Source organism: Lontra canadensis, unplaced genomic scaffold (genome assembly GCF_010015895.1).
Source record: "Lontra canadensis isolate GAN:19392208 unplaced genomic scaffold, GSC_riverotter_1.0 scaffold216, whole genome shotgun sequence".
Lineage (NCBI taxonomy): Eukaryota > Metazoa > Chordata > Mammalia > Carnivora > Mustelidae > Lontra > Lontra canadensis.
In genome coordinates, this window is record NW_022631210.1 from 754119 (window position 1) to 778512 (window position 24394).

Consider the following 24394-nt stretch of genomic DNA (forward strand, 5'->3'; position numbering starts at 1 on the left):
AAACCTCTATTAATATACCAATAGACTTTTTCAAAGAACTACAAGAAACAATTTTAATATTTGCATGGAACCATAAAAGACGCCGAATAGACAAAGCAATCTTGAAAAAGAAAAGCAATGCTGGAGGTATGACAATTTTGGACTTCAAGTTATATAATAAAGCTGTGGTGATCAAAACAGTATGGTAATGGCACAAAAACAGAGAGCAATAGAACAGAATAGAAAATCCAGGAATACATCTACAATTATATGGTCAGTTAATCTTTGACAAAGGAGGAAAAAACATAATGGGAAAAGACAGTCTCTTCAACAAATGATGTTGGGAAAACTGGACAGCAACATGTAAAAGAATGACACTGAACCACTTTTGTACACCATACACAAAATGATGAAAGACCTGTATGTGAGACCTATAACCATAAAAATCCTAGAAGAGAACACAAGCAGTAACTTCCTTGACATTGGTCACATAATCCTGTTGCTAGATAGGTCTCCTAAAACAAGGGAAACAAAAGTAAAATCAACTACTGGAACTATGTCAAAATTAAAAGCTTCTGCACAACAATGGAAACAAAACTAAAAAGCAACCTATGGAATTGGAGAAGATATCTGCAAATGACATATCTGATAAAGGATTAATACCCCCTAAATATAAAGAACTTATATAACTCAACACCCGAAAAAATGAATAATCCACTTAAGAAATGGGCAGAAGACATGAACAAACATTTCTCCAAAGACATAGAGATGGGCAACAGACACATGAAACGATGCTTGACATCATTCATCATCAGGAAAATATAAGTCAAAACTACAATGAGAAATCACCTCACACCTGTTAAAATGCATAAAATGAACAACAAAAGAAAGAACAGGTGTTGGTGAGAACGTGGAGAAAAAAGAACTTTCTTGCACTGTTGGTGGGAATGCAAACTGGTACAGCCACTTTGGAAAGCAGTATGGAGGTTCCTCAAAAAGTTAAAAATAAAACTACCTTATGATCGAGGAATCACACTTGTGGGTATTCATCCAAATAATACAAGAACACTAATTTAAAGGGATATACATACCCACCCCTAAATGTATAGCAGTGGTATTTACAATAGCTAAGATATAGAACCAGCCCCAGTGTCCATCAATTGATGAGTGGATAACAAGATGTCACATACACATACACAATGGAATATTAGTCATAAAAAGAATGAAATCTTGCCATTTGCAATGACGTGGATGGAGTTGGAGAGTACCATGCTGAGCGAAATAAGTCAGTTAGAGAAAGACAAATATATGATTTTACTCATATGTGGAATTTAAGAAACCAAACACACAACCAAAGGGGAAAAAAAACAGGAAAGAGTGACAAATCAAGAAACATACTTTCAATCATAGAGAACAAATTTATGGTTACTAGAGGGCAGACGGGTGGGGGCATGGATTCAACAGACGATGGCAATTAAGGAGTGCAATTTGTGGTGATGAGCAGTGTGATATATGGAATTGTTGAATCACTGTATTTTATACCTGAAACTAATATAACATGTATATTAACTGGAATTAAAATAAACATTTAAAAAATTTTAAGTAAAATAAGCATAAAAAACAATAAAAGTTTTAACTAAAGGTTTCCCACCTCAAAGGATTTACTATTTATACATGAACTTACTCATTATGGACACCCATGTTAGCTAAAAACACTTCCTCTAACACTTTCAGATTTTAATTAAACCATGTATTTCCTACAGGCTGAATATTCAGATATAAAGTTTCTAGTAGGACGCAAAAGTGAGTTGCTCACCAGAGGAAAATTCACAGGGCAATTTACTGAAACCATGTGAAACTTTCAAAAGGTAATTTCTAGATCAATGGTGGAACAGGTTCCCCTTGCTTGACTTCAAACCCCTCAGTGAAAATGGTCCATCACAAATAATCTTGGTCTTCAAGAGAAACCAAAGCCACCTGTTACTGTTACTGAGGAACAGGGAGCTTATACTAGGTTAACCTCTATGATCACATGTAATGAATACGGCAAGAGAATCCTGCTGAAAGGAGGATTCTGCCATGTTGTGCATACCAAGATGATCAGAATAGCTCACTTGTTTGTTGGTTTTTACATTATCAGCAAAATAAGACACAGGGTAGTATAATTGCAAGCAAGTGACCCCTGTCAATGGGCTCAGGCAGAAAGACACTCTAGTTAGGACTCCTTGCCACAGCTGTACCACTTAGAAGGAAGTATGACTCACAATCATGGCAACAGTTACAAATAATGTTTCCACAAAGGAAGGAGTAAAAATTACAGTCTGCATTCTCTGCCCTCTGCTGTAATAACAGCAGAAGGAACCAACATTTAATAGTTTACTGACTATATGCTAAGTTTTGCATTAGGGCTTAACATTACATTGTCCCATTTTAACCCATACAATAAACTTAAAGATATGTTATCTCTATTTTATAGAAAGGGAACCAAGCTTGAAATTTAGAAATGTGTTTTAAAATCACCTGACAATCAGCTAATCAATCAATCAATCAATAAAATTCACTAGGCACTGATAGAGCTTAGAAGCATATTATTTACTGTGAGCTGCTCTTAGAGTTACATTTATTAAACTGATCAGCAATTACTTATGCAGTACTTTGTGACATCTCAAATTAGTTTGTTATTATTCTTTAAAATTTTACTTATAAACACAATATTGCATCCCCCTCAGGGCCATGTACACAGTAGGCTCCTCAGTTAAGCTGAATTTATGTAAGAAAAATAAAAATACCAAGGTGCCTCTTTCCCCTTCTACCTCTCCATCTGAATTCTTAGTTATGTCACTGAGATGACCATTACACCTCTTCCATGTTAAAAGTCTTCATATCAGTCTTTTGGAGAAAGGAGTGGGATGAGAATTTTATCAAAAGGAAAATACCCCTCATTTCACAATAAAAGTCAATAGGAAATTGGGAATTCTTTAACAAATAAAGTATTAGCAGAAATAATCTAAACTCTATAGTAAGGCCTACTTGTAAAAATCTAAATTTTACTAACTACTAAAGAGCTACACACCAAAGGACTTCTTTCAGGTCACCTACTAACAATACTATTTTGTAATTAAGGTTATACATGCTGATGTAAAGACAAAAGGAGAAAAGGTTTTCCCTGAAAATAGCAATGTGTTGTTCTCTGTTGCTTGACAGAAGAAAGTTAAGTGTGAAGTATATCGGCAGAATAGAAATTTCTCACCAGAAAAGTAGCTCTTTCAAACAAAAGCACTTCATCAGCCTCAATAATTTCAGCAAAATTCCGTAGGTTCATTTCCAGCTGCTGAACATTGGGAATCAGCTGATAAACAATGCTGGACCAAGCCTAACAGAACAGAAGTACAGTGTAATGTTACTAACAGGTACCCAGTCCTGGACCTCTGCAAATGAGTAAGTACACTACAACATATGGACAGCAAGATATGGTAATATTTGAGTCCCAAACAAACATTGGTAACAAATATGATATAACACAAATAAAATGAGAAGATGAAGCTACTATTTGATTTTTATCCTTCAGCTGGAATTTTTTAAAGTTTCAAACATTTGTAAAATGCTAGAAAACTTCTTTCCATTGATAATTTTCAAAAAAATATTAATTTAGTTCCACATTTGCCTTAGGAATAATTGTAAACTCTGATTTACTGGGCCAAATAAAAAGTTTCTAATCCAGCCATTCAACAAATATTTAAGTCCAATAATGCAGACTGCTCTAAAGATCAGAACTTAATAATGTTATATTTAACATAAATCTAAGAATCACTTTTGTAAAAATATCAGAGTCACACAGAAAAATGTCCCCTCCCCTCAATGGGATAACGTACAAAAGAAGTTATAAGAGAAATTAGTAGCATTATCATTTCAAAAGGCTTATTGTCAGCTATATGTTATTGATCCAATTGAATTAAAAATGGTCCAGTGGTGTGCTTCCCTAAAGTAGACTTCATCTAGAGAAGTATGACTAACGTAAGGAGTTGGAATTAACCATACCCTCCCTCTATTCTCTTAAGGCTCTTTTATTTGCATTTCCATTGTAGTAATTCCTTCCAATTTGTCTAGTAAGCTGTATAATGTTCTTTTCTCCCCTACTAGAGGGCAGGAACCTGGTCTTAGTCATTTGTGTGTCCAAAAACATCAAGCAGATATGCAATGAGTGCTTGTAGAAAAAAACAATATAAAAATTTAAGTCAGCTCTATGCAACATTGATGTAGAAGATAGTAGTGCTATGTCTCTGTTCCAATTAGTTTTATTACTTAAGCATGGGGGTTCAGGTTTCAATTCCCAGGTCGGTGTTAATGTCACTGCTGAATTTACCTTGGAGAAGGCACCAAAGCTAACCACAGCAGAGACATTGTCACTCACAGCAGTGTTGTGATTAGCCAATTGTCTTTGGTCGTGTTATGTATTGCCATCCTTCACACCGCAGTTGGTTCTTATCAGTGCGTCATGTCCATCCTTATTCACGGTTACCTGTTCTATGGGAATAAGGCTTTGAGAGAAATTCGGCCCAAATTAATCTAGAGCAGTATTTCCTAGACAGGTATCTCAAAATGATCTGTTATTAGAGTGAGGCTGGGTCAACATAATATTGGGAAAAAAAGAATTAGTTGAAAAAATAAATCAATGGCTATTTTTAAGGTCCATTGATTTTTCTCCTTGGCAAATCAGGTTTTCGTGCTTCTCTGGTTGTAGATACTTGTCAGATGCAGTTGATACTGAGGCTGTAGCTACCAATGACAGAGAAGGATGCTTTCCCACTCAGAGTCAGACTTCTCAGTGGATACTAGTAGCAGTCTGAAGGAAAGGTCTGACCATGAAAGGACCCCAAAGAAGCCAGTCTTTCAAATCACTAGACCTCATAGGAGAAAGAGAGGAAGCAGGATAATGAGCCTATGTGCTAATAAGGTAATTTCAGTTTAGTCCATAACACAGCTACTGTTGTAACCTCTACAACTACTGCAGGCAGTATGGTATTCATCCCAGCAATGGAAACAATCCTGGTTGAAGAATGCTAATCCCCATTTTGGCATGAAAGTTGAAGCTACCATATTCTAGGCATAAAGTATCTCATTATAAGACTCCCTTCTCCAAACTCTTCCCTAAATATTGTTATTCTAATGCCATCCAAACTGAAGCAGACTAGTTTATATCCTTAAGAGGTACCTCAATATTAGATACAGCTCCAATCAGCATTGAGATCACAACAGATCACAATGGATGATGGTAATTGAAACCTCTACTGTCACAAGCATCAGTATCAAATTAATCATCATAAAACTGACTAATTCAGTGTGACTTGGTAGGTACTGCAACACAATCTTAAGATCAAAACCAAAATCTCTTAAAGTTAAGTTTGATAGTTTTCAAACAATTTATTGTAGATTATTTCTTTTTTTTTAAATTCAACACATCTAAATGGGTATAACAGAGATTTAAATCTTTTACTTTTGACAAAACCCTTTTAACTTTTTCTCATGATCTTAAAATAAGGGAGCTCAGGGAAACATACACACCTTATAAAGAGTTTCATCCCAGATAGATGTTCGGAAACAAGAACATTCCAATGGGCGAGACAAACGCCTCAGATCTTCTTCTCGCTCTTTAAAAATCTGAATTAAAAAGTCCAAATATAGATCAGCATATAACAGGTCTTCTCTTTCACTGCAAAATCTGAGATGTAACTATTTCAGTGTATTTTAAACAGGACCATTTCCTCTTTCCTCAGAGGAATTTTTCAAGTAATTTTTCATTACTTCATGAACTAGGATGGCAGAAATCATTTCAGGTCAGGTCTGAAAGTACAACAGCTACTAGAATTCTTCAGGTCTCTGCTGCTTCTGCCGAGTACTCACTGAGAGCACTGTGTTGGGGAAAAAAAAATTCACCATACAGAGGAATGTTAATAAAATATATCTAACATTCCAAGTCACCTAATCTGTGTCATTTTTAGATAGTAATATGGTAAAATAAAATAGTTTCACTTTTGTAGATATCTTTCTCTCACACAAATATATGCATACACTCATATATATTACTTCTGAATGGACTTTTTATTTGGCTATATAGACATAACCCCCCCACACAAATACAAGTATCTATCTTACACATATTTATGTACACACACCCAAATGCACATTAAAGAGTATCTATCTAATATATACAAATATGTATCTACAGATATTTTCCATGACTGGGTGGATTTGTAGTGAGCGTATGTACACACTGTGATAGCCAATTTTATGTATCAATGTGGCTAGGCCACAGTACCCAGACATCTGGTCAAATACCAGTTTAGATTTTACCGTGAAGTGTCTTTAAGTGAGATAAATATTTATGTCAGTAGACGAAGCAAAGAACATTCCCCTCCATAATGTGGGTTGGCTTTATGCAATTAGTTGAAGGTCTTAAGAGATAAAGACTGCCATCCCACAGGAAGGGGGAATTCTGCCTCCAGTCTGACTTCTGATATGCGATACAACATTAGTCTTTCCTGGATCTCCAGCCTACTAGCCTGCCCTGCAGATTTGGACTTGCCAGTCTCAATAGTTGTGTAAGTCAATTCTTCAAAAATCCATCCATCCATCCATCAATCAATCAATCAGCCAATCCCTCTCTTTACACACACACACACACACACACACACATTCTTATTGGTTCTGTTTATCTGGAGAACACACACATACATACAGAGGGAAATATCTATCTTGAAATTGAGATTTAGGGAGGCACCCTAGCCACTCTGACTTCAAGATTTGAAAGTTTGAATCTTTAATGAAATGGGGTTTATTAATTGAGCTTAGAATCCCACAAAGAACATTAATATATTTTTGAGGATATAACATATAAGCATGTAGGAAACAATAAGTTGATTAACAAATAATGAAAAGTAATTTAAAAAATCCAACAAATGTTGTTTTTCTATTGCAAATTGGGCCAGGGAATGAAATGATTTTTAAAGGAAACAGAACAGAAAACAAAACAACAACAATAATAATAATAACACAGCCCTCACAATCTGAAAACCCAACCTACATACAGAATTTTCTGCTGAATTACAATGGAATTAATACTTAGTGAGAAAAAGAGAGGGAGAAGGAAAAAAGACTACATACTCAAAAGTAATTTTCAGAGTCAAATACAGAATCCTGCCAAGTCATTTGTGAAGGCCTGTAAGCTTACTCAGAAACACCAAAACATGCCCAAACACTGAAACACTGGAGGCAATACTGCAACTAGTTATAGAAAAAAAGTATTCCTGACCACAGCTGTTACCAAAAAAATCATTTAAATAAAGGATATCCTTAGACTCCTAGGCTCCAACCCAAAAAGGAACTGAATTCTTCTATATCATCAAAATATTCTAAAACTGCTTTTCTTACCATTATTCTTAGACGATCTTCTCTTTTAGCTTAGAAAGAGAAAATCCTCCTATTTTATACCATATAAACTAAAGCTGGACTATATTTGTTTCTTGGTTTAAATTTATGTGTGCTAATCCCCATGCTAGAAAAGAAGGCAAAGATACCACACATTGCAATTAAAAAGGACTGGGCAGTGAGCTTAACACAGTGTGATTGCACTTCCATTGGTGCATACATGTTTCCTAAGTCAACCCAGTGACAGCTATAATCTTTTTTCATCTCATCCCTGGTGGGTCTTCTAGCCTGGGCAATAACTGCCTATTCTGAAGAACAATAAAACAGGGGCAGCAAATATAAAGGTATATAAAGGAGGCTATAAATGGGGAAGATGGTGGAATAGGAGGATACTAAGCTCATCTTGTCCCACAAACATACATATAAAACAGCCACATCAGTGCCACCAACCCAGAATATGACCCAAAGACTGGCAAAACAGACTTTCTACAGCTAATCATGGAGAGAACACATTGAAAAGGGTAGGAGGGGCAGAGACATGGGGAACCAAACTCTCAAACAGACTAATCACAAATGAGAGGGACACCACAAGAATAAAGAAGGGAGAGAACTAGACCCCACACTAGGGCACCCCAGACCTAGGTGCACTAGATGCACTAGGAAGATGATTCCCTATAACATTTGGCTTGAAAACAAGCAGGGTTTAATTTTTTCAGGTTTTATAACCAGGGAACTTAACTTCATGTACTTTAAACTCAGCTGGCTCAGCTCTGTGAGAGTTGGAAGGTAATAGGGAACTAAGTCTTCATCCTCAAAGAGCCAGCATATCAAACATTTCCACGGAGATACAATATAGAAACAGCAGTGGAAAAGCGCCTAGGGTACACATGAAAGAGATTAATTTACTAATCTCAGAATACATGAAAGAGGGCAAGGGATCTTTAGGAGACTTCTCTAAGAAAAAAAAGAACTGGTAGGCACCATTTCTCTCTGCATCCCCAGTGTAGATAGCCGGACACTTGCAGAAAATACCACAAACACTCTCTACTTTCCTTACTAGCACTATGTACCTCACCACCACAATCTCCTGCAGATCCATCCTAGCCAACCTGCTCCATGCAGCAGGAGTCCTTCCAAAGCAGCTCTTGCATGTCTTATCCTGAAAGGAGCCTTGGCAGGGGCCAGCAATAACTCCAAAATTACTCCTGTCTCAGGGAAAAGGGAAGATAACAATAAACACAGCCCCAGCAGCCAAACCTAATAACTGGTAGTGAAAAGAAAGTACCCTGTCAAACAGTATCTCTGTAGCCCCTGCAGGAAACTGGCCTGACTCCTGGGCCTACACACCAACAAAAACCTCTCAGGGGACAAGGCAGGGAGAGCACCCTGCAGTTTGGTGTTACTGTAGCTCCTGCAAACATGCTGAGAACAGGCATCTGATCTGACTGCTGAAAGCATCCAATAATGGTTAAGTCCACAGCAGCCTCAGACTGACCCCTAACAGCACAGAGACCAAATCCTACCAAGCGTGTACACAACAGGCAAAGTGGGCCATTGTAATATACTGATCTAAAGGCAAACACAGCTCAAACAGAAGAGCATGGTGCACACAATCCACGTAGGAGCAACTCCTGAAGCACCTGGTTCTGTTAAACAGGGGACATGTGCTACAGGCCACCAAAGGAGCTTTTCTTCATAAGGCCTTTAATTCCAACATCAGGAGATAAAAACAATGTTCCTAATACACAGAAACAAACACAGAAAACTAGATAAAATGAGGAGACAGAGGGATATGATCCAAATGGAAAAAAAAATAGGACAAAACAACAGCAAAACAGCTAAATGAAATGATGATAACCGATATGTGTGATAAAGAACACAAAGTAATGGTCATAACGATACAGGATTTCAGAAAAGAGTGGAGGATCTCAATGCAACTCTTACCAAAGAGAAAGAAAAGCAAATAAGAAACGAAGAACTCAATAACCAAAATTAAAAATACACAGGAGGTGATCAACAGCAGATTAGAGGAGGCAGAAGAATGGATCAGAGAGCTGGAAGACAGAGTAGTTAATAAAAAGCAACCAAACAAAATAGCAAACAAACAAAAAAAATAAAAAATAAGACTAGGTTAAGGAAACTCAGCAATATAATCAAGTGTAAAAACACTTAGATTATAGGGATTCCAGAAGAGAGAAGGAGGCAGAAAATTTATTTGAAGAAATAACAGCTGAAAAATTCCCTAATCTGGAGAAAGAAATAGATATCGAGATCTTGGAGGCACAGAAAGCACCCAAAAAACCAACCTGAGGAAGTCCACACCAAGAAACATAAAAATTAAAATGGCAAAAAGTAGTGATAAAGAGAGAATTTTAAAAAACAGCATAAGAAAGTTAGACACAAAGGAAATCCCATAAGGTTACCACTGCATTTTCACCAGAAACTTGGCAGACCAGAAGACAGTGGCAGGACATACTCAAAATACTACAAGGAAAAAATCTATAACCACGAATACTTTACCCAGCAAAGCTATTATTTAGAATAGAAGGAAAGACAGAGTTTTCTAGACAAACAAAAGTTAAAGGCTTTCATCACCATTAAACCAGCCTTACAATAAAAGTTAAAGGGAATTCTTTGAGGGGAAAGGCCATAATCAGGAGAAAGAAAATTATGAAAGGAAAACATTTCATAGGTAAATAAAAACATAATGAAAGTAGTAGACTAATCATTTACAAAACCAATATGGAGGTAAAACACAAAAGGAGTAAAATCAGTTATATCTATAAAAATCAGTCTATGGATTCACAAAATAAAAAGATACAAATTATGACATCATATGCATAAAACATTGTTGGAGGGGTGTAAAAATTTAGTACTTTTAGAATGTGCTCAAATTTAAGGGACCATCAACTTAATATAGACTGTTATATGCATCAGATGTTATATATGAGCTTACTGAGAAACACAAATCAAAAACCTGTAATAGATAACCAAATAAATGGAGAAAGGACTCCAAGCATATCATTAAGGAAAGCCATCAAACCATAAAGGAAGAGAGCAAGAGAAGAAAAAAACAACACAGAGAAAGTACAAGAACTGTGAAATAAATAACAAAATGACAGTAAGTACATATCTATCAATAATTACATTGAATTTAAATGGACTAAATGCTCCAATTAAAAAACACAGGGTGACTGCATGTATAAAAACCAAGACCCATCCATATGCTGCCTACAAGAGACTCATTTCACACCTAAAGACACATGGAGGTTGAACATGAAGGGATGGAAAAACATTTGCCATGCATATGGAAGCAAAAACAAAGATGGGATAGCAATGTTTATATAAGACAAAATAGACTTTAAAATAAACACTGTAACAAGAGACAACGAAGCACACTACATGATGATAAAGGGAACAATCCAATAAGAGGATAGAATAATTATAAATATGCATTCAACATGGGAGTACCTAAATAGAGAAACATAAACACAGGGGTAACTGGATAGTTCAGTGGGGTGAGTTTCCAACTCTTGGTTTCAGTTCAGGTCATGATCTCAGGGTTGTAATACTGAGCCCTGTGCTCAGGCTCCACATGGAGCTTGCTTGGGATTCTCTCTCTTCCTCTCCCTCTGCAACCCCCACCAACCTACCCATGCTCTTGCTTCTCTCTTAAAAAAAAGAGAGAAACAAAAGAAACATAAACACATAAACATAAAGACAAGAATTGAGAGTAATAAAAGTAGGGAACTTTAATACCCCCATTTACATCAATGGATAGATCATCCAGACATAAAATCACCAAAAAACAGTGGACATTGGATCAGATATAACTAAGATACACTCAGAACATTCCATCCCCAAACAGCAGAATACACTCTTTTAAAGTGCACATGGAACATCTTCCAGAATAGATCATGATATGCCACAAAACAAGTCTCAATAAATCAAAACAGTGTGAGAGTATATCATGCATGTTTTCTGACCTCAGTGGTACAAAACTAGAAATCAATCCCAAGAAAAAATCTGGAAAGAACCCAAATACATGGAGACTAAATGACATGGTACTAAACAATGAATGGATCAACCAAGAAATAAAAGGAAATCAAAAACTACATGAAGATAAATGAAAACACAATGATCCAAAATATTTGGAATGCAGGAAAAGCTGTTATAAGAGGGAAGATAATAATAGCAACAAAGGCCTATCTCAAGAAGGAAAAATCTCCAATAAACAACCAAACTTTACACCTATAGGAACTAGAGAGGTGCAGAGTGGTTCAGTTGGTTGAGCATCCGAATCCTGGTTTCAGCTCAGATCGTGATCTCTGGGATACGGGTCAGACTCTGCACTTAGCACAGAGTCTGCTTGATATTCTTTCCCCTCCTTCCTCTACCTCTTCTTTCCCTGCTCATACTCTCACTGAAAGAAAGAAATAAAATCTAAAAAAAATTAATAAAGGAACTAGAAAAAAATGCTCAAAGGCAATTAGAAAGAAATAATAAAGATCAGAGCAGAAATAAATGAAATAGAGACTAAAAAACCAACAGTACAGGTCAATGAAACCAGGAGCGAGTTTTCCGAAAAGCTCAAAAAAATTGATAAACTTTTAGCCAGACTTAACTAGGAAAATAAAGAGGACTCAAATAAAATCACCAACGAAAAGAGGAGAAATAACAACCAGAACTACAGAAATACAAAAGATTATAAGACATTATGAGAATTTATGTGCCCAAAGACTGGACAACCGAGAAGAAATGGATAAATTCCAAGAAATATATAACCTCTCAAAACTTAAACAGGAAGAAATAGAAAATATGAACAGACCAATTACTGGCAATGCAACTGAATCTGTAATCAATTAAAATCCCAAAATCAACAACAACAAAAAAGTGCAGGATAAGATGCTTCACAGGTGAAGTCTACCAAACATTTAAAGAAGAGTTAATATCTATTCTTCTCAAACTATTAAATAAAATAGACAAGGAAGGAAAGCTTCCAAATTCATTCTATAAGGCCAGCATTACCCTGATACCAAAACCACATAAACTACAGAAAAGAAGACTACAGACAAAATCACTGATGAACAGAGGTGCAAAAATCCTCAATAGAATATTAACAAACTGAATCTAAAAATACATTTTAAAAAATCACTCATTGGGATGCCTGGGTGGGCCAGTCAGTTAAGTGCCTTTGGCTTGAATCATGATCCCAGGGTCCTGGGATCAAGTCCCACACTGGGCTCCTTGCTCAGTGAGGAGCCTGCTTCTCCCTCTGCCTGTTCCCCCTACTTGTGCTCTCTCTCTGACAAATAAGATCTTAAAAAAAATCATTCACCATGATCAAGTGGTATTTATTTCTGTGATGCAAAGGGGATTTAATATTTGCAAATCAATCGGGGAAAGATATATACCATATGACTTCACTCATTTGTGGAACTGAAGAAAGGAAACAAAGCAACAAACAGAGAAAAAAAGAGAGACAAACAAGAAAATAGATGCTTAAATACAGAGAACAAACTCCTGGTTAACAGAGGGGAGTGGGGGGGAAATAGATGAAATAGATAAAAGGGATTTAGAGAACACTTATCTTGATGAGCAGTGAGAAATGTATAGAATTAGTGAATCATTATATTGTACATCTAAAATATAACACTATATGTTAATTCTACTTGAATTAAAAAATACATAAAGGCTGCTTAATGATATCACATTGACAAGTTCCTTACCTAAATCTGAAAATTATTTGCCAAATGGATATTATATTCCCTTTACCATAGAAAATTTGCTTATGAGTGTTTTAAAAAACCTGACAGAACTTTGAGCACTAATGCTGAAATTTATTCTTCCTGAAAACAATCATACTATTTACCTATTTCTCTATAAAAGAAGTTTAGAAAGCATGTCAACCATTTCATGCAGCATCCTTTATGCTTCTTACCAGGTCCCGTTGATCCTCCTGTACCAGATCCATTTTGTGTACCAAGCAAAAAACTTTCGCATCTGGAGAATTCTGCAGAATGGCTTCTAAGCATGATTGGTAATAGTGCATGTCTTTTTCCAGTTCACGGCTTTCCACATCAAACACATATATCAGAACTTCCACATTTCGGAAGATGTTATCTCGTTGGCTAGTAAAATAATTTTCCATGAAGGTATCCTGTCTAATAGGAAAAAAAATTTGGTAATAACCAAGTCCTCAGTTTAGTCACTCCTACTTACAATTTATTTTTCGTTGGCTTAATCAATGTGAAAGATAATCTTAAGGCTTCAAATTAATAGGCAAGTAAGAGTAAATTGGTACAGTTTCAACTTCTTAGATGAGCCACACCTGCACCACCCTTTGCCCCACCCTTTGCCCCCTCCTTGTGTTCCAAATACACTATGACCTTCCCTTAGTTCCACTGGGCTGTGATGTATCCACCAAGAAGCATTTACACATGCTATTTACTCTGTTTTACATGCTATTCCCCTATTTCTACATCTAATTAACTCCTACTTGTCCCTTTAGATTTCAATTCAATCCATATTTCCTCACAGAAACCATTCCTGATCTCCCTGTCTTGAGCAAATCCAGTCACCTTAGGCCCTAATAAAATTACATTGTTTTATTTTTAGCACTTAACCACAAGCCTGGTATTACATGTGTTTGTATATGTTTTTAATTAATGGAATTCACTTCCCTACAGTGTAAGTTCTATGAAGGCAAGGACCATGTCTGTTACTGTCCACCACTGTTTCCCAGCTTTAAGCAAAGAGCCTTCCATAGGGGTGGTGCTCAGTGTATACTTCTTGAATGAATAACTAACTAGTCAAATACTCTAAATTCTATGAAAATGACTCCAAGATAGCTTTTTAGCAGTTTTGTTCTTTGATCCTTAGGCTGTGTTCTGCGTCCCAGTTCTCAATTACCAAGCACCCAGCAAAAAACAGTAGTTTCATTTGAATTTAAGAAACAAAACAAATGAGCAAGGGGAAAAAAGAGATACAGAGAGACAAACCAAGAAACAGACCCTTAACTATTGGGAACAAACTAATGGAGGAGGGGATGGGTGATACAGGTAATGGGGATTAAGGAGTGCACTTGTCATGATGAGCCCTGGATATAATATAACACTATATTAACTGTACTGGAATTAAAATAAAATAAAATAAATAAATAAAACAGTAGAGTTCGGTCATGGGGGAAAAAAAAACATGTACCTAGCTTTCAGTCTTGTACTTTTGCTATTAATTAGCTATGTGACCTTGGGGGATTCTTAATATCATTGTACCTCAGCTGCCTTATCTGCAAAATTAATGATAACATTTTAGGGCCTAAAAGCAAGGAACTTGGACTAATCTCTTGAAAGAGATTACAGAATTAGAAGAATGATAAAGATGAAGGATTTGTATGGAAAGAGCTCTAGAGCACTAAGTGATCCATCTGCCAGCAATAATGGGAATCATTTTCTTATAGAATACTTGGCTATTTTATTGTTGTTTCAACAAGTAACTCATTGGGCACCTATCCATGGTTGGTTCTATGCTAGGAGCTGGTAAACACTGAGCCAACAATAATGTCTGTTTATTTTGTGAGGAACTTTACTATGCATTTGTATCTCATCTTACTTAATCATCAAAACACCCCTATGATTTAGTACCATCATTATCCTTATTATACAGATGAAGAAACTGGCTCAGAGAGTTTAAATGATCTACCCAAAGTAACACAGTTAACAGAGCTGTGTTCCAAACCCCAGTCTAACTCCAGACCCTAGGCTCCTAACCACTGTGCACTACAGACTGCTGCTGAAACATGGAGATGCAAATGGCCATAGGGTAAGAAGCAATACCTCCATATAAGCACAGTGAATATGCATTTACGATGGAATATTCTGGAAGTACCTCAGCCATGAAAGGAAAAACTATTTCCTACTTCTCCAACAGTTGGTAACTCAGTTGGAGAATATGTGCTTAGGGCTGATCTACAGTGCTTAGACTGCCTGGAGATTGAAATAATAAAGAATGAAAAAGTATTACGGCATGATGGCTAAGAGCTCAGCACTGGTATTATGCCACCTGAGATAAAAATCCAATTTCTTCTCCTGCAAGAGAGGGGGATAATCTATCCCATACTACAGATCCCTAGACACAGCCTATGTTAGTACTGATTAAATATGTCACACAGAGAGGGCATTTCCACAATTACATAAAAGTCAGAGATCTTTATTTAATCAAGTGCCAATTATGAAACAATTTCTATCAAATATATCTATTACAAATGATAGTTACTGTAATGTATTTTACATGCTGATTATACTGGGTGCCATGATTACTGCCACTGGTGCCACAAACAAGCAAACAGTACTCACCCACCACAGTCCCACAAGTTCAATACCAGGTTTCCCAGAAATCGAACATGAGAATGTTCTACATCAACTGGAAGACAAATATGACAAAGCTAGTAACTGCAGCACATAAGGTAAAATTCAAAATAAGCAAAGAACTAACCCATGGAATTCAGAAGGACCAAAGTGGAGTGAAATGCTCAAAGCTTCAACAAGAAGGTGATTTTCAGCTTAGTAATATGGTTTAGTGGCAAGGTGGGCACCTAAACTATTCTGAGCTACAGAATTGGCTCTCAATGTAAGTAATTTTACTTTTTAGTAGTTTATGGTTAGAGCAGAAGCAATCTCCAATTATAATATTAATGTTAAAATTTCAACATGTAAGACAGAGACATATACCATTTAATAACTCTTCAGTGACCCACCAACACCCTCCACAAAACAAATTTAAAAAACAACAACAAATACCAAATACAAAACAAGCATAAAACATAACCCAACTTGCTCCCTCTATTGGTTTCCCTATTTCAATTAATGACCCTATTATTGTCCCATTTGGGGGAAGATGGTCATTGTTGATTCCTCTGTCGACATTCATTGCTATTTCTTTCTAATTCCTCGATTTCACTCCTTGTTTTACAACCTGCCACTAACAATAAGGAAGGCCCTTAATTTCTCAAGCCTACACAACTACAATTGCTCCCTAATTACCACCCAGCAGGAAGCCATACCCACTTACAGGCTATTGTCAGATTCATCTTCTTAACACTACTTTGAACATGTCACTCCCCATTCAAAAAACTTGCAATGGTTCCTCCGTGCCTACAGAGGGGCATTGAAGGTCCTTCCTTCAAATTTGGCTTCTAATCTACCTTTATATTCCCCATTGAGTCACATTAATAAAGACTTTTGTTCTAGTCCAATTTGGTTTATTTATAGTCCTCCCCTATCCCACTACCTCCCCAACCCCCAACATACCTTACATCAGGGGTCGCAAACTTGCTAATATGGGCCAGGCCAGTAAATGTACAAAAGCAAAGATGATCATGTATGGAGAGTGAATATCCACCCAAGAGGGTGATAGAGAGGGTGGCAATTACACAGCTCTAGCTCATCTGTCAAGGCAGGAATGTGGGATCAAGATGATCCTATCTTTACACTTTTCAATATTAGAGAGAAACCGGATTTTTATGGAAACTTTTACCTATTAGTAACTAATTCCAATTTTTCTAAGACATTGTAGAAGCCAAACAAAACATATCTATAGGCCTTATCCAGCTTACAGACTGCCTGTTTGCGACCTCTGCCTTACACTTCCCTCCCCACTCTATACTTTGCCTACTCTGTTCACCTGCCTAGAAAGTCCTCCCCACCTTTCTTTCAAAGTTATATTCATCTATTAAGACCCAGCTTAAATTCACCTTCCCTAAAGGCCCTTCCTGGCCACCCCCACTTACTGTCATCACTCCCTCTGAATTCATTCAAACATTTATTAAGCATCTACTCTCTGCCAGGCACCAAAAATCACAAGGAAAAATAATGAAAGTTCTTATCTTAAAAATTTCTTAAAGTCTAGCAATCATAATTTTTACAATTTTTGTGACAATCAATCACACAGTGATGTTGCTTCTATGACCATCTTGAATCTATTGATTATATTGACTGCTATCTAACTTTTGTGCAATTTTATCTTCTCATAACCCAGACCATAAGCAGCAAAGCATTGGAACATGGGTACTAAAAAAACCACGGGCATTGGAGTCAAACAGTTCTTCGTTCAAATACCAGCTGTACCTCTCTGTGTGACCTTGGGCAAGTCACTTAACCTCAGGGTATTAGTTTCCTTTTCTATTACAAAAGGTGGGAGGGATGTTATTGACCTCACAGGATTGTTGTGAGGATTAAAGAAGTTATATATAAAGTGCCTGGCACGTAGTAGGTGCTCAAACTACTTCCATTCTCCCCCTTACTTCCCCATCCTTGGAAAAGGAATCATATCTTACATGTCTTTGTATTTCCAACAGAGTCTACGAGAGAGTAGGTGCTCAAACTGCTATTAATTTGAAGACTATGTAAACGGTCTAGTACTAAAAAAAAAATGGAAAGAAGTGCTACTGAGAAAGGGAAAGACAATAACAAAAGAAGTGACAGGATTCAGTAACTGTTTAGATATGAAGCACATGGGACAGAAATCTGGTTTCTACTCCCATATCACAGAAATTGTTCTCAGCAAGTGACCAATGGCCCCATTACCAAATCCACTGGACTTTTTAATCCTTGTCTTACTTTCTGTAGCATGACACTGTTGACTACTCTCTTCTCAAAAAATTCTCTTCTCTTGGCCTCTGATATCATACCTATAACCTTTCTGGTGTATCTTCCTATTCTTCTTCCTGTCCTTTAAATGTTGGAGCACTTCAGGATTTCACCTTTGGCTACCTACTCCCCCTCAGGCAAGCTACTCTATTCATATTGTTTTAACTTAAGTGTTTATCTCTAATACAGATGTCTCTCTCCCTTTTTGAAACATATATTGGACATTTTCACTTGAATAATGCATAAGTATCCCAAACTCAGTGTATCCAAATACAACTCATCTCCCCATTTTTTCCTACAAAATCTATTCTTCTTTCAGTCTTCTCCATCTCAGTGAATTTAACCAGTTGCCTAAGCCAAAACCTTAACTTCATCCTTGAGTCCAGTCTTTCCTCCACTATTCCACCCAAATCTTTCAACAAGTCCTACTGACTCTATCTCTTAAGTATATCCCAAATGTATTTGCTTCTCATTATATCTACTACCACTACCCTAACCCAAGTTAAGGCCCCATCATCTCTTACCTGGTCTACTAAAATAGTTACCAAATCTGTCAACCTGTTTCTACCCTTGCCTCCCTCCAATCTATCCTCCATGTTAGATATAATAGTCTCTTCAAAATGCAGATTTTACCCCATTATTCTTTAAAAAAAAAAAGTTTCTGTGTATACGACTGTATATACCCAGAAAAAAAAGGGCCTAAAGGACAATCTCAAACTACTAATGGTGGTTGTCCCAAGGAAGCAGGCCTGAGAACAAGGGAAGGAGCAGTCTTTCTATTCTTCTGCAATGTCTGAATTTTTCACAAGTATTACTTTTGTAATCAAAGTTGAAAATTAAAAATAATAAAATCTGATCTTGTTACTTTTCTATTTAAAAACTCTCTATGGGCTGCCCTCTACCCTCAGTTCAAACTATCTGACTTGGTTTATAAGGCAGTTTATAGCCCAATCCCCACATTCTACCTTCCTTTTTAGTCTTAAGTCTCCTAAGTGGCCCTCTGGCTCTCCTAGTCTTCCTGTCCTGCTGTCGTAAGAGCAACTGAAAAGAACCAGAACAGAGCATTAGGAAATCACGTACATTTATGGGGCAGAAAGAAGAAAATATTTTTTAAAGGGGGTAGGGATGGTTTAAAGATAAAGGAAGAAAACCAGAGTAATAAAGCATTAAATAAAAGCCAAGGGAACAGAGAATTCTGAGAAGGTAGGAAATCTTGGAACAGTCAACAGTGTTTGTGGCTAAAATATTTTATAATCTTATTTTTATTGAGAAGTTTACTATTCCAACAAACACATTTTAACAGCCCACAAATAAATTAATTATATCACCATGCTGTACCCTTACCACAAATTTTAAAACACAGTAGGCTCTAAGTTTAACAAAATAAAATTGGATCTTTTTTCAGCAATGATACACTAGAAAAACACTAAAACATTAAAGGTGATATAATATTTTAGAAGTACTCTTTTGCTACTATTAAAGAAAATCAACAACTTCATAAAAAGGAAAAGTAAGTAAAAATCAATGCACTATATGTATTTTCAAATAGTCTGTAAGTTTAGCAATAGAACCCAGACCTTTTTTCAACAATGACAAATTAGGTAATGATACATTAAAGCATTAAGTCCAACATAATATTTTAAAGCATACTTTTATTACCTTTACGGAAATACAGTAAATGCTAACAAAGTATATCAAGAAAGGTCCCATTTGAGACAAAGCCTTGTCCCATTCACAGTGCCTGGCACATATGATGGTCCATAAAAGCACTTATTGAATGAATGGGATGCTAAAATGTATAGTGTACACATAATCTGCAATATTCTGTTCATAATTTTTAATGATGCTGCTAGATTACTTCAAAACTATTTCAAGTAGCTTGAACAGTTCTGAAATTTGGGTTGTATGACTATTCACTAGACCAAGGGTAGTAAACCAACTCTGCTGATCAGCTAAAAATAAAAATATTAATTGACTAGAAAACTGACCATTGCTTCAATAAAACGTATAGAACTTAAACCACACAAAGAAAGAAATCCTCCAATGGTGACTGTGGCACAGTGGAGAGAGCAGGAACACAGAGTGACATTCCAGCTCTAATGCTTGCTAGGTGAATAAGCTCAAGTTCTAGATCATCTATCAAAATGAAGTTAATATAAAAACTAAAGCAAATTTAAAAGCATATAATACACAGAAGCTTCCTCTAATTTACTGAAACCATATGATTATTAGGTCCAGATCTTTAACTTGGGATAATAGAAAAAAATTAAAATTTACCAAATCAAGATAAAGAAATCTGGACTGGTCCTTTCTAGAAGGAAGTCTCTCAAGGCATGACAGGCTACAGGACCCTGTCCTGACCAAAATTTTTGATGAACAACTTAGATGAAAACTAGATGAGATACTTATCAAATGTACAAAATGCACAAAGCCAGGAAGAATAGCGAATATATCAGATGAGATAGTAAGCACCTAAAAAAGAAAACAGATATGATAATCCCTTTTCTATAGATAAGGGAACTACAGCCCTGAGAAATAATGAGTGGTCCTGGACTTCACAGTTAACAAATACTGGATACAAGAAGATAGGTGCTAAAACAAACAAAACTGAATAATTTAATCGAGTAAGAATTTATTCTTAGATTCAAAATATTAGCTGCACAAGAAGCATAAGGATGGTATGTGTTTTAATAACAATGTATGTGAGAAGGAATTTTTTTTTTTTAGTATGACTCCGTATAATGAAAGCCACTCCACAAAATAAGAGTAGGGGACTAGACTGTGTTAACAGCAGTGTGAGGCCCAAAATAAAAGATCTAATAGTCCTTCTCTGCCTTGATCAGATCACATCTATATTCAAATCACAGCACTTTAAGAAAAATGTAGATATATTCAAACAAGTCTTTAAAAATGTTTCAAGATGATGTCGCATGAGGAATAGATGAAAGAACTGGACATGTTTAACTTAAGGAAGATAAGATTTGGGAAGCAAGGATGGCTAGGAGAGATTGAGACATCAATCATACTCAAATATTTGTAGAGACTCAGTGGAACAGAAAGGATACCAGCTAAGAGAAACAAAGAGAAACAGATTCAGGGTTCTAAGAAATAGCTTTCTAACCACTAAGGCTGGTCCAATTATGAGAGTGTATATATAAACTCCAAGCACTTTATAAAGAAAAATAAGGTTTCCTTCTTTATATCCTAGGGTCTGGAACACAAGTTGTTTTAAAAATGTTTGTTTTTTCTTGGAACCAGAGTGAGATACCTTAAAAAAAAAAGCAGTGGGTGACTTGTCCCTAAGTGTTCAAGATGCTAAAAACTCAGGTCAGGAATCTTGCAAAGCCAGGTTAGAGCAATGCTTTCATCACTGACAGGCCAAGGACCACGGCAGAATCCAGAAATGCCTGGATGCTGCAAAACAAAATGGCATTACACTCGAGACAGAAGAGGTCTCCCAGAAGCATAGATCCACTGAACGGCAGCCATGGTAGCCCGGCTAGGCCATATTAAGAAACCAGACTTAACATTCAAATTATAAAGGGCAATGAAACATTTCTCAAGTCAGAGCTGGAACTCCAGTGAGAACATCTATGTATATCCAGGAAGAGAAGCAGCAGAGTACACATCAGGTTAACCTTCCCCTCACAGCCCTGCCCACCCCACTCAGAATGGACCTTTTAATGAAGATTAGGACTAATTACAGCTTTAAAAAAATCTTAGGAGATTTTGTTATGCTTGTTAATACCTATCAATTAATTTCCCTTTATATAAAAAATTAAAAACAACCTCTCACAAAAAAATAAATAAGCAAACAAAAGGGTCCCTATGTTTGTTTAATAAAGACTAGGATAAAAATGCAAGTTGGACAAGGGTATCCCACTTGGTAAGCAACCTAGAAAGAACCTCCCCAGACAGCAAGCAGTAATAATCAGAATTAGGTCGTACCCCTTCGAGAAAGAACGAAAAAACAGGAAAACCTGCTCCAAAACAAATGTCTCAATTTCTGCAACCCTAAGTTACTGCAACCAAGTGTGTTATGCAGATTATTAATATTTAAGATCACCTGATTTCAGAATTAGATAAAACATCTTACTTGTTGCACCAAGGCGACGTGTGTCTCGGGCAATATAATTTGCAAAGATAATAGACCTCATGCTGGTCTTACCAGACCCACTTTTACCCATTAACAGCACCTAAGGACAAAGTAAGAAAAAAACAACAAACTTAGAAATCTAGAACAAATCAATTCTAAAAGGATCTATTTCTCTCTTGTACTTGATGTTTTACTGAAGTTGACAGTATCAACAACCTATTGCAGGTACTTGTCACTAACTTAGTTCCCTGACCAATGGTAAATGCAGAGATACCAAAAATTCCAGGAGTCAGGCACATATGTCACACATCCTCTTAGTGATAAAATAACATGAATTTATTATGGTAGCATTATCCACTATCATTCATTCAGAACTATGTTAGAGAAATAACAACTTGAGGAAATTGAACCTTGATCTTTCATAATCTAATGCTTTATGCACTGAACTACCTGGCAGGAGATTTCATTATAACTGAAAGTTCTCTCCCCTGCTCAAGGTTAACCTTCCCACCTCTGCCCTTGATCTCATCTCTTCTACTTACTCTATGATTTAATTAATTAATTATTCTGAATCTTTTTTTTTTTTTAAGGTGTACCATGGCCTACATAAAAGACCTTCCTTGATCTGGCTTATCTACTCCTCTGCCCTTACCTCCTGGCCTAGAACATTTAGAGTCTAGGAATGATGAACTGAACTAAACCTCTTATAGTCCCTATGACTGCTCCCAGAATTCCAGGGAGCCCAGTTCTATGTCTTTGTTTTATGCTGTACCCTCTGCCAGTTATTTCCCATTCCTTTTTCTTCCTTCATCTAAGCTCCACTCATCCATCCCTCAAGACCTGGTTCAGTAAGCGTTTCCCCAAGAAGCTTCCCTGACCTCAATGACCTAGGCTGGTGTAGGTGTGTTTCGCGTCTTTCCTCCCATCACACTCCTATTGTATTGTAAAGACTATACTGCACTGAAGTTATTTGGGCTGTGTGTGTTTGTTTGTTGTTGTTCTTTGTGTTATTTTTGTCTGTGTCTCCCAAGACTGTGAGTTCTTGAATGGCAGGGAGAATCCCCTTTGTATCTCCAGTGCCTAATATATAACAGATGCTTAAAATATATTCATCGAAAGAATGAAAAAGCTATCTAAACAAAGACAGAAGACAAATAAGCTTTTAATGATGAGAACTGTCTAAAGGAAAAGGTGACCTTATGATGGTGAATAGCCTTTATGTCAATATCAGCACCTAACAAAGACAAAAAAACACCTATCAAAGATGCTACTGATTCTTGCACAGGGAGGAAATTGTGTAAGGTGACTTTTCAGAGTTTTCTCAAACTTTAACATTTATGGACTACAGTTCCAATTACCTTACTTTTCAAATGAAGGTGTTACAGGTTGTATCTTCACTCCCAAGAAATTTTTAAAAATTTTCTAATTACAAATACAGGGAATGTTAATGAAAGTATACTTCACTCAGGGTCAATTTAACTTAGCTATTTTGCCACATAACTTTATTTCACTAAAAAAATGTTACTAACAAGACAGTCTAGGGTAGTTACAATTTCTTTTTTGTTTTATTCTTAGTCATGTAGAAATTTCTGGTATTTTTAGCCATCCTTGTTGATAGCAACTTTAGATAACTTAGATAGGCTCATCAAGAACATTGCTTTAGGAAACTGAGTTATATAACTGAGTTGTTAGATAAAGTAAGGGTAAATATGGCGTATTTCTTGTGTTTTTTATTTAAGAAATCTTCAACTGCTTATGAAAGACTAACCATGCATTTACTCACTTAAACTTCATAATGACCCTATGAGATAGGTAATATTATCACCATCTTACAAATGAAGAAACTAAAAGTACCAAAGGTTCAGAAATTTAGACCACAACTGTGTCCTTATTGATTCTGCCTAAACCCCAAAGTGGGGCAGAGCACAAGAGGACACTCAATTCCACCTGGAAAACTCATAAAAAGACCTTATATACGTAACATTTAAGGTGGGTCCACATAAATGTGCAGGAAAGAGGCCTGTGTAGTGTTTGTGCATGGCTTGCACAAAATGAAAATTAATTTATAAATTTGGAGAAAAATAGCTTCTGTATGGCTATAATAGGGTGGTACAGGTATGGCAGATCAATTTAGTCAGGAATAGATTTTTAAAGGGCATTCTATATGATGAAATCATTTGGATTTTATTCTCTGAGTTTTGGGGAGTTATGAAACGGTCTTAAGTATGTGAATGACCCAATTAGATTT

The 24394-nt window shown here is 36.3% G+C and overlaps 1 protein-coding gene across 6 annotated transcripts in view; it reads right to left on the reverse strand.

Moving 5' to 3' along the window:
- The window catches only part of RRAGB (Ras related GTP binding B), a 32870-nt gene that overhangs the window by 6721 nt on the left and 1755 nt on the right, over positions 1 to 24394 (reverse strand). For 4 of the 6 annotated variants that reach the window (XM_032848962.1, XM_032848961.1, XM_032848958.1 and 1 more), the window contains exons 3-8: positions 22147 to 22246; positions 17738 to 17821; positions 15759 to 15825; positions 13346 to 13568; positions 5542 to 5637; positions 3230 to 3352 (exon numbers count right to left, since the gene is read on the reverse strand). In XM_032848962.1, the coding sequence (XP_032704853.1) occupies positions 3230 to 3352; positions 5542 to 5637; positions 13346 to 13568; positions 15759 to 15825; positions 17738 to 17821; positions 22147 to 22246 (693 nt within the window). The remainder of the gene's footprint in view (positions 1 to 3229; positions 3353 to 5541; positions 5638 to 13345; positions 13569 to 15758; positions 15826 to 17737; positions 17822 to 22146; positions 22247 to 24394) is intronic. The other 2 variants (XM_032848959.1, XM_032848963.1) reach the window with 2 other exon arrangements.